Genomic DNA, 10,929 nt, shown 5'->3' with positions numbered 1-10,929 from the left:
CACCACCAAGAAATTAAGAACAAAAAAAATAAAGAAGAGAGGATTGTATGGCTCTGATACCATGTTAGATAAAAGAGAGAGAAAGAGTGAGAGAGAAATTGTATATTGTATTGATGTGTATGAGAATAAATACAAAACAGGTTTATATAAGAGAGATTATGTGTGGTGAACAAGAAAACCTAAACATTATAAAGTAACTCTATACATGGTAACAAGGGTAGGTAGAGACGGCGGCTAACCCTAACCCTAATAATACAATATATTCTAATATATTCTAACATTGATGATGATGATAATGCTCCATTTGGATCGTCGCAGCCGGTGAAGACTCCTCTATAGTCACAATCGGCAGCGAAATTGATCCTTTCATAGCCATCTCTGTCGTCACGGGAACCTCCACAACCACCTGGGTCACCACAGCTTCATTCTCCTGCGGCGATGGTTCTTCAAGCTTATGCTCCTAAACACACACTTCTTCTCCAAAGGACTGTAAGATGGGACACTTTTTAGGGGCAAATTTTCCTTTTTCTCATTTTAAACTACTCAAACACAATCTACATTACCTTTTATTTTCTTTTCTTTTCCCTCCAAATACCTCAATCCAAACATACCCTAAGGGTCAGTTTGGTGCAATGGAAAAGGGAGGAAAGGAAAAGTGATGGAGGGTGATTAAAAATTTGTATTTTGCATAAATGGCTGGAAGGAAAAGAAAGGGAATGGAAGGTTTTGGAAGGATATCACAAGCTTTGGCTTTGAACAGTAATTTTCTTATCCTCCTATTGAAATGGGAGGAAAGGGAAGGAGAGGCTTGATCTTTTATTTCTGATGCCAAATTTACCCTTACACAAAATCAAGATTACACTTGATTAGTTTGCAAAACAAGAATTACAAACCTTGATTAGTTGATTTAGAAAAAAAATTAAAACAAAACCCATAAATACAAGTTAGTAGTTGCAGAAAGAGAGGGGGGCAAGCTTGAGAGTTTAGAGATAATGGCTGAAGCTTGCGAATGGTGAACCTGAACTAGAACAGCAGGTGACGGAAACTGAAAGATATGGGTGTTGATTTTTCGAACAATCTAAAATAATATGCCGATATGGGTTTTGATATAGGTAATAGGTTTTGAACTTTTGATTATTGCAAACAAATAGATAAACTGAAATATATGGGTTTTGAACTTCTGATTCTTGTAAATTTTGTAGTTTGCAGTTGCAAAGAGAGAGAGGGCAAGTTCAAAATTGAGAATGAGAATAGAGATGGAGGCGATTGGGGAGGCTGAAATTATTTGCCCTAAAAATGGTATATATTTTTTCTGGTGGCCGGCCTATAATTTTTTAGGCCCATAAATTAATTTTTTAAAATATAAAAGGGTATAATAGTAAATTAACTAAAATACTTCCCTTTCCTTTCTTTTTTCAAATATGATTATTATCATTTCCTTTCTTTTCCTTCATTAATCAACCAAACACGATAGGGGGTTAAAATTATCCTTCTCTTTCCTTCCCTTCCCTTCCCATCCTTTTCCCTCATAACTAATATTATTATTTCTTTTCATTCCCATCGTATCAAATATAGCCTAAGAGAATCGTTATTTTATCCAAGTCAAACTGTCGAATATCATTTCAAATCCCACGTGGGCTCCCTTAAATAAATAAATAAATAAGATATGCTGACTAAAGAAACTAAAACTTAGGAGTGTTCGTTTTAATTGTGAAATCAATTAAATTTATGCAGATTGATTTTTTGGCTCATCGGTTCAATGACGGATTCATAAATTAAGAAACCGAGGGATCAGTTTGGTTCATGAATTAGGAGCTAAATTAAATCCAATCCTTGCTGATTGAATCGAATTTTCAGCCCTTCGAATACGAATTCATAAATTAGAAATTCGAGGAATCAGTTTAGTTCGCAAATTAGAATCTCAAAATTTCCATTCGTTAATAATATAATATATACAAATATATATACTCCAAACCTTAAACCTAAACCCCCACCCCACCCCACCCCACCCCACCCCACCCCCTTTATTAGTCCCACACACTCGCTTCTTTTATACATATAGCAAGCTTGACAATTGATGCATTTATTTCAAATTAGTTATAATGATGTGTGGGTACTGTTTTGACTACTGAATATGATAATGTCCGCTGGTTGTTTAACTTGTCAATTCTTTTTCATTGTTTTTAAAATATATGAACTCGTGTTATAAATTGATAATTCATCCATTAAATCCTGATAATAAAAAAAAAACAAATTATTGAGATGTTTGGAAAAGCTCAATCAATTCAATATTTTACGGATTAAAATTGATTAGGTTTAAAATTTCTCACTAATCGAATTGATTTTAATTTTCATCAATTTCTAGGAATCGAATTGCTTTGATTTAATGTCTACACTAAACCGTTTAAATACGTGACCATTCCTACTAAAACCTTCTATTATGCATGGGCTCTCTCTCTTCTCTATTCTTTTATGTGCCCCAGGGTAGAGCGATGTTGGTAGGTTATTAAAGTCTTTCCTTTCAACTGTACTCCTAAATTGAATGGTCCATATGTTATGGAGCCTATACACTTAATCTAAGGGAAGAAAAAAAAAATTATGTGTTTTATTTTAGAATTTTTTTTGGGGAAGGTTTAAGTGGTTGAGGAAAAATCCTTTTTCCCTATTCAAACTCATGAAATATTGTACAAATTCCAACTCTTTCACTTTCCATTACTTTCTCTTCTGCAGACCATTGTTTCGATAGCGCCTTTTTATTATATTTATTTAGCGTGTATATGATATATATCATACATATATACCTTTGGGGCAATGTTCATATTACTTTGTTTTTGTTCTTGAACTCCTTTTTAATCTCATAGTGACATTTTTGGATCTTGAGAATAAAGAAGAATGAACATATTTTGAGCTAAATAAGGTAAATTTTTTGTGCTTCTTTTGTGATTTATTTTCTGTTATATTTTTCATTTATGCTCCGTTTGGTTAAATGGAAATAACAAGACAAGAGGCTCCGTTTGTTTCAATGTTAAAATTTATTTTTTTCAGGTAAAATATTCTTTTATTTTTACTTTGTCGGTATTTAGTAAAAGTCTACGTCGAGGTTGACCATCGGGCGAAATATGTAAAATAACTTGTCGAAAATTGATGAATAAATTATTTTTGTTAAATTTTAATATTTTTTTTCTTCGTAAATATTTTACGACAACCAAATACCAAAAAAATAAAAAAATATTTTCTGAAAAATATTTTAAGTCCAAACAAACAGAGCCAATAGAAAAGTGGAGTGAAAGAAAAGAAAATTGATTTTTTAGTATGTATTTGGTTATGATGAAAATTTATTCAAGAAAATTGTGAAAAAGTATCTAAAGTTTACATACCTAAATTGCCCTTATTTTATAAAAATAGTAAAATAATAAAGAAATAATTAATAGTAATGTATGAAAAAAAAAAAAAAAAAAAATTGGAGTTTTCAAACCTTACAAATTACTATTTATTTCATTCATATATGATAAAAACAAACAACTAAAAATGGAACTCAAATTGATTAAAACTCTATCAATGAAAACGTGTTGTTCGTCTCTAAATATCGATGAAATTGTTTGGTATCTAACCAAACCTCAAAAACAAATTTGTCACCAATTTTTCCTTCTTCCAAAAAAATCCTTCAATAAATCTTATTGGGTCATGGAATTAATGAATTTTAAGCAAATAAACAATCTTATCAATCTTGTTAAAGCCTCCGCGAACTCACCTAATTTATAAGTTGGCTTGTCAATTTTATACATAAATTTTGATAATTCTAAAATGTCCCCGCTGAATTTTAAAATATCTATTAAAACCTTTGATAGAACTTACAAAAGTAAAAAATATTCCTCATTTTTTTATTCATTTGCCCAACAAAAATTTTAAAATTTAAAAAGGACCATGTCTTTTCTCCTCTAGTGGGTCCTAGTGTTTTCCCCCACATCCATGGCGCTAGCATAACTCACTATAAATTAGTGAAAACAACCCATCATCTGGGCTTACATTTGCAAAAAGTTCCACAATTTAAATATCACCAGTTGTGGAAGTGTACTTACATATATATACAGCAAGTGAGCAAATTCTATTTAATTTAGCACAGAGAAGTTCATGAATTTCTTTTGGTAATATATATATATATATATATATATATATATATATAGCAACAACTTACATTGTTGTCATGTGTGGATGATAATTACCGTCTCATCAGATATTAAATGAAGGTTAAAACAACCTGATGGCCCAAGGCAGAATGCACAGACATAATTTGGAAAGAAAAAAAAAAAAGTTCAGTGTCATGCCATTTAGTACATGCTGTGCTTTTTCACTGTGTGTGTGCGTGCGCGCGCATGAAATGACTTCGAAATCTCACAACATATACTGAGCTCATATTGCTGCTAGTTCTACCTACTAATTACTCTGTGTAAAACTCTTCACTGGTCCTTCATTTGAATCTCGCATTCCATTTTGCCAAGAAAAGAACTAGAAAGATTTGATTGAGTATGAAAAAGGGTAATTAACCAATCATTATAAACTATGAAATATTTTCCCACAAAGTAGAAAATCCCTATACATCACAAGTCACCCTAATTAAAATGCTAATCATAAAAGGGCATAGGACAAGAAGGAAATATCACTCTTTGAAATTTTACAAAATATAAGTTTGAACTCCCACTTTATGGTAGGCATTGTTCTTTTAAATTTCGACAGATGCAAATCAAATATATATATATATATATATATATATATATATATATATATATATATATATATATATATTTCTTATGCTCTCTTAAACATTACTAGTAATTATGTCATTTATATGTTGAAAGAACTGATGTCATTTGAAGATCCTCTCCTCTAATAAAGCAATAGTTATACATCTAAAAAAAAGAGGGAAAAAAATCATTCCCTGTTAATCATAGCTGTCAAGCACTTTAAAATAAAAAAAAATTAAATTAAATAAATTTGACACATTTAATATTGTGTGACAGTCTTGATTGATTGCGACCCCTAACCATATAATAATTTCAAAATAAAGTTAGAGTGATTTAATATCATATGAAAGTCTTTGATTGCAACACTCAACAACCATTCTTACATAATAAAGTTAACACATTTAATATCGCTTGACAATTTAATATGGTTGGGGGTTGTAGTAAATTGACAGGCGATATTAAATGTGTCAACTTTATTATGTAAGAATGGTTGTTGAGTGTTGCAGTCAAAGACTTTCATATGATATTAAATCACTCTAACTTTATTTTAAAATTATTATATGGTTAGGGGTCGCAATCAATCAAGACTATCACACAATATTAAATGTGGTGGGAAGGGGCGTTCTCCACTGGTTAATGGGATCATGTCAAGAGCATTTAATTTCTTATGCAGAAAATGCTATGACATAATGCAAAAGATTTGTGCATGATATATAGATTTATTTTTTCTGCACAAGGAAGTCAGGTATCTGTGTGAAAGTTCAATGATCAGTAAAAAAAAAAAAAAAAAACTCATTAAATCTATTACCTAATAAACTCTCTCCCTAAAGCATTTAATTATTAGAGCCTTATGGAATGCTCAGTAAAAAATTCAAATCAGTTGATAGGAGAAGATTAATTCTTTCCAAAGAAAGTAAATAACGATGCATAACCAAAAGAACATATTGGCATATATCATATAGTTGTAATACAAAGTTGCGCTATATCATGTCACACCCTTAAGACGGAAGATGTCTGTGCATGCACTGGAGTACACACATTTTATATACTCAGAGTGCACTAAACTCAAATACTTGAGCATGATATATATCAAAAGTATATAGATGAACACCACTCATACAGTCAAGTTTAGACACGGCAACTAATATCTCCTTACAGTAATAAAGGGAGTAGAACTTAAGTGCTGCGCTACTTTGGGTGAGAAGCCATCACCTTGCTTCATGTAATGCTGCGCATTAGGAGTGATCGGAAGTTTGTTTTCCAGTGGGCTTAATGGGAGATGAGTTGGGCATTGGACTCCCTTCACTGGACGCAAGCAAGCAAGGTGCCCTTGTAACTGGTTGTTGCAAATGGGAAGTTTGCTTGCAAGGAATGTTAATTCCTTCTCTCTAGGGACTGGAGCTCCAGTGGGATCCTATAAATATATAGGTAATGGAAGGAAGTATAAGAAACTCATATTCAAGAAAGCAAAGACATACATGACAATTGCAGAAAACTATAGAAATGTTGGAGCAAAGACGACATGCGTGACAATTCGGGAAACTATAGCAGTATTAGAGAAGGATAACATACCCCAAGTGCAAGAAAGGTGAATGCTTGATTCTCTGGTCCAAGATGGACTTCTATCAGCTTCCGTAAATCAGCAAGGGTTGAATTTTTCATAGTTTTAAGTGTAGTTATGAATTTCCCTGATTTTTCCTTTGATGCCGCCTCCCATTTTATGTACACTTCAAGTTGATCACCAGTGTTTTCATTTGATGGATTGTTGTTCTCCTTTGACTCCAATACAATCTCATCAGTATCCTGAATTGTGTTCATCGCAAATGGCTCCAATGCATTTTCATCAATTGATGATACAGGAGCAAACTCATCAAACCTCTTTTTGGAGGGAATCGGGGTTCTATTCTGCTGAGAAAGCTCTCTATAATTCCCACAAAGAGTAAATATATTTTGAATTCTTAATCGCCTAGAAGAGGCTGTGTCTTTAGCATTTTCAGGCTCAGTTATCAATCCCAGACCCGCATGCTTCTCCTCTGATCTATCTCTGAAATAATCAAATTTCTGAGAAGATGCAATTGGTGTTGCAATGAAATTCTCAGACGGTGGAGCAAAAGACCCTGTACTGAAATTGAGCCCAGATTTGCAGCCTTGAATGATGCTGCTAGAGCACACTGTCTTCTCCTCTATTACTTCTTTCTGCACTTCTTCATCCTCTGATTTCTCTTTATCTTCGTTGTCTTCTAATTCTTCTCCTTCCTCAAATACAGTGCTCAAAGATACTTTGTTGGGAAATGTCGGGGAAACTACATCTTGAACCTCTTCATTATTCAATCTGTTTAGATTGCTCTGGTTCCATATGGCTTGGTTAGTATTGTTGTCTGATTTATGAGCAGCACCATCAAAATATTTCACATCACGAACAAAAGGCTCTTGTTTACTGATTTCCAAGTCCATTGATTTGTCCAGATCCATTGATTTCTCCATTCCTGGGTCGTCCTCAGCATAAAGATCTAGTAGCCTTCTGGCAAAGCTGCTTCCATCCATGTCACTCGACCCATTTCCCTTACCGTTTCCATTACTTGAACGGTATAGCTCGGACTCAATTTCCTCCAAACGCCGCCTCAGCATTTCAACTTCCTGTTGCTGCTGCCATATCCTTTCTTCCATTTTCCTCCTCTCCAATTCAACAAACTCATTTGCCATTTTCTGACATTCCTGTATTTTCTTCTCCAACTCTTGTTTCAGCAGCTCATTCACCTTCAAATTAATCACTTCTTCGCTTGTCCCCGATCCTTTTACTTCTACTTTTTCAAGTTTAGCTCTCAGGGAAGAAATCTCTTCTTCTTTCTTAACAAGCTCTTTGTGAGCTTCATTGCGCTCTTTCTCTCTAAGCTTGTTTTCCATTTGCAACTTGAAAATGAACTGGTCCATAGCTGCAATCCTGGATCCTAGAATAAGTGCCGATGAAGAATCTTCACCGCCAATTTTTTCCTTTGTTGGTGTATGAGGTCCACGGACAATACATTTTGCTTTTGCTCCATATTCCAAGGTGGAGATTGTCTTGTGTATTTCTCTGGGATCTGGGCTAGCGCACAGTATCATCAAAATTTTTGACTTATCATCCTCGAAGGAATCCTACAACAAAATGAAAAAAAGAAAAAGAAAAAAAGAATCAGCAATAAATAAATAAATAAGATACCATGCAAACCACCATTTTTACAATATTATAAATGAAATTTACCTGTAAAAGCATAGTTAACTTGCTATCTCTGAATGGCACATGAGAATCACCATTTGCAATGGACTCAACCACTCTCTTCAATGCTATATTTCCTTGGTTTATCTTTCCTGTCTGCAATTGCAAGCACAAATTGATGATATTGCTGTTAGGAAGTCAATCGAATTGGAACTGATAGGTGAAACTTCAAAAATTCAAATGAAAAAGGAAAAATGTAATATTACAGAAAGAAGGCTACCTGCATTTTAGCTTCAAAACCATTTTGACCAGCTTGCTCAATGTTTTCAGATCCTGCCATGTCAACAAGCATAAGTTGTCCTCCCACTGTCGGGACATCAAGAATTATCTGCAAAAAGAAAGTTCAGGTTCATGCAAACACAAGATTCTAAAAAGGTTGGATCGTCATCTAAGTGAGAAGTATTGAGAGATTCAGACCATGCAGTGACTTCTAGAGCTTCTCTCATTACACAGTGTGCTTTTAACAATTCTCCGCTTCTCAACTTTCTGGATCTCTTTTGATATCTTTCCAGCTTCATTTCCAGATATAAAGGCTGCATTTTTTGCCTTCTTTCCCATCACTTCCAGTCTAACCTGAAAATGCAAATTACAAACTTGAAATCGGCAAGGACAAACAAACTGCCCAATTAGAACTTGACATCATACAATGGCATACAAAGAAGCTTCAATTAACAGTAGTACACTAGACCAACTAACAAAAGTTAATAACAATAAGGCCGAAAAATCTGATCTTTCTTCCCCTCAAATTCGAAGTCTATATAGGATGTTTCAATAATAAAACGGCTCACAAAATTAGAAATGCTAACCTTTGAAGAAATGACCCCAGGTAAACAATAAGGCCAATTAACAGTAGTACAATAAGGCCAATTAGCCTTAAGAACTTGACATCACACAATGATAATTAGCAGTAAATGTTTACCTTTGAAGAAATTATCCCAAGTAAACAATAAGGCATATTAACAGTAGTACAATGAAGCCAATTACCCTTTTGAACTTGACATCACACAATGGCACTAGCCCAATTAAAAATAGTCAATTTAGAATAAGGCCAGAAATCTGGTCTTTCTTCCCCTCAATTTCAAAGTCTATGGGATGTTTCAATAATATAACTGCTCACACAATTAGAAATGTTGACTTGCTACGAATTCGAATTTACAGAGGAGCATGTTTCTTCTATTTCTCATCTAAAACCTCAAGGTCAAACCACTAAGAATTAACGCACATAAGAGCAAACATTGTATAATAATGACAAGGAACAGATCTACAACTAAGTGTCCACTTTAAACAAAAACAATCAAAATTCCAACTACATATATAAAAAAATCATCAAAAATCAGGATCACACAGGCCCCCGCATCAAATTTAATCATCTATGCAACCTCAACAGCACCCTTCTTCCTAAAATCATAATCACACAATAGCAATTTCCAACAAAATAAAATATATAAAAAAAAAAAGATTTAACCAACAATTAATTGTCAATCAAAATTGTTGAGAAAAAGGGCAATTTGTTTACCTTTGAAGCACTGCCCTTAGACCACCCGAGACTCAATCCTCCACCATTGTTGGTTGACAACAGATCGTAAATCTCTTCATTATATATTTCAAGAACAGTGACTTGAACAAATGTTCTAACCCCAGAACGCTGCTCACCAGCATCACTTTCTTCATTCTCTTCGCCCAAGATATCCCTCAGAGACTTGTACACAATTCCAGGCTGCTTAGCACACCCAAACATGGTGTGACTCTTGCCCGAACCGGTCGGTCCATACATCATAATTGTGCATTTTGCACCCAATTTCACACCATTTATCCTAGATACCACGAATTTCTTGTAAAACCCATCAAGATCTTCTTGCTCGGACAAAGAAACACCATCGAGGGTAAAATCGCGATACCCAATGTCAGTACGAACCCTAACAGACTGGCTGTCCGGACTAATCTGCAATGCCGAGATGGGTTTGTCCTTCCGATCCGGGTAGTCGCGTATTCGGCCGATTACTTCCACTGGGTGCTCTGCTGGTGTGCCTTCTTTGACTGCGGAGTTCGGATTTGGCGATGGTTTGGGTATATGAAAATTGAGGCGTTTGGATTGGGGGGTCTTTGATTGGTGGCTTTGATTTGATTTGGATGAAGGTGTAGAAGAACCCATTCAAGAATTAGGGTTTAACCCTGTTTTGCAAATAGAGAGAAAGAGAGAGAGATTTGGGGATTTTCTGGGTGTTTTAGGGTTTTGGGAGAGAGAGAATTGAGTGACTCACAGAAAGCTTGAAACGGAAGAGAGTTTTTTTTTGGTAAGTGAAGCAAGAAGAAGAGTCAACGGAGAAGATGTAGAAATTGATTCGAAAGGGTTTTGATTTTTGAAGTTTAAAATTAAAATATAGCCGTTACGTTTCTAACGTCCATATTTTCTGGCACGGACGACTCTCACAGCTGAGATTTTGTCCCTTCGTGACTTAACGGGCCACACAGTCCATACAAGTAGACCCTAAAGCCCAACTTCATAAAAACAAGCATACTAGCAGTTAAACCAAACTCCCACGCTCACTTTGTATTTGAATTTTCGATCTTCTTTAAATATATATATATATATATATATATATATATATATAATAAAACTCGAGCCTTTATAAACATTTAAGGTTTAATTACAATTAAATAAAATTTATAAGTTTTGTAATAGGTAGTTGTACTGAATTGCTAGACCTAATGTTTTTAATTATTCATTTATACAACAAATAAGAAAGTAGAGTCCTCCACTTACTTATATTTAGCACAAATATCAGTTGGAAACGAGACATTAAAAACATAAACTTTTGATGAGATTTTGTCCGAGAGTTCGAGCCCTAGTCTTTGAGTTTGAGCCTTAGTCAGTGACTTCGAATCAGAGAGTACTACACCGAGCCGATTCGCATATTCCTTTGGTTTGCC

The 10,929-nt window shown here is 34.3% G+C and overlaps 1 protein-coding gene across 1 annotated transcript; it reads right to left on the bottom strand.

The window, feature by feature from the left end:
• Window positions 1–5,670: 5,670 nt before the first annotated feature.
• On the bottom strand, window positions 5,671–10,392 carry LOC132296796 (kinesin-like protein KIN-10A). The gene is made up of 6 exons (XM_059794871.1): window positions 9,515–10,392; window positions 8,416–8,571; window positions 8,219–8,326; window positions 7,984–8,094; window positions 6,315–7,877; window positions 5,671–6,156 (listed from the first exon to the last, which is right to left on the bottom strand). Exons 1-6 carry the CDS (start codon window positions 10,148–10,150, stop codon window positions 5,884–5,886), a joined length of 2,847 nt encoding a protein of 948 aa, XP_059650854.1. The 5' UTR covers window positions 10,151–10,392; the 3' UTR covers window positions 5,671–5,883.
• Between the last annotated feature and the right edge of the window lie 537 nt (window positions 10,393–10,929).

Source organism: Cornus florida, unplaced genomic scaffold (assembly GCF_030987335.1).
Source record: "Cornus florida cultivar Cherokee Brave unplaced genomic scaffold, ASM3098733v1 CherokeeBrave_3.0.0_Hap2_Chr01, whole genome shotgun sequence".
Lineage (NCBI taxonomy): Eukaryota > Viridiplantae > Streptophyta > Magnoliopsida > Cornales > Cornaceae > Cornus > Cornus florida.
The sequence above is the reverse complement of the archived record's forward strand: the minus strand, read 5'-3'. Positions and strand labels throughout refer to the sequence as shown.

What these genes read in the sequence shown, in the direction of transcription:
- LOC132296796 (XM_059794871.1), bottom strand. Translation starts at nt 10,150, where the DNA reads ATGGGTTCTTCTACACCTTCATCCAAATCAAATCAAAGCCACCAATCA. An exon ending in CTAAGGGCAGTGCTTCAAAG is followed by an intron (nt 8,572 to 9,514) that starts GTAAACAAATTG and finishes TTGCATTTTCAG; the next exon opens with GTTAGACTGGAAGTGATGGG. An exon ending in AGTTAACTATGCTTTTACAG is followed by an intron (nt 7,878 to 7,983) that starts GTAAATTTCATT and finishes ATTTTGTTGTAG; the next exon opens with GATTCCTTCGAGGATGATAA.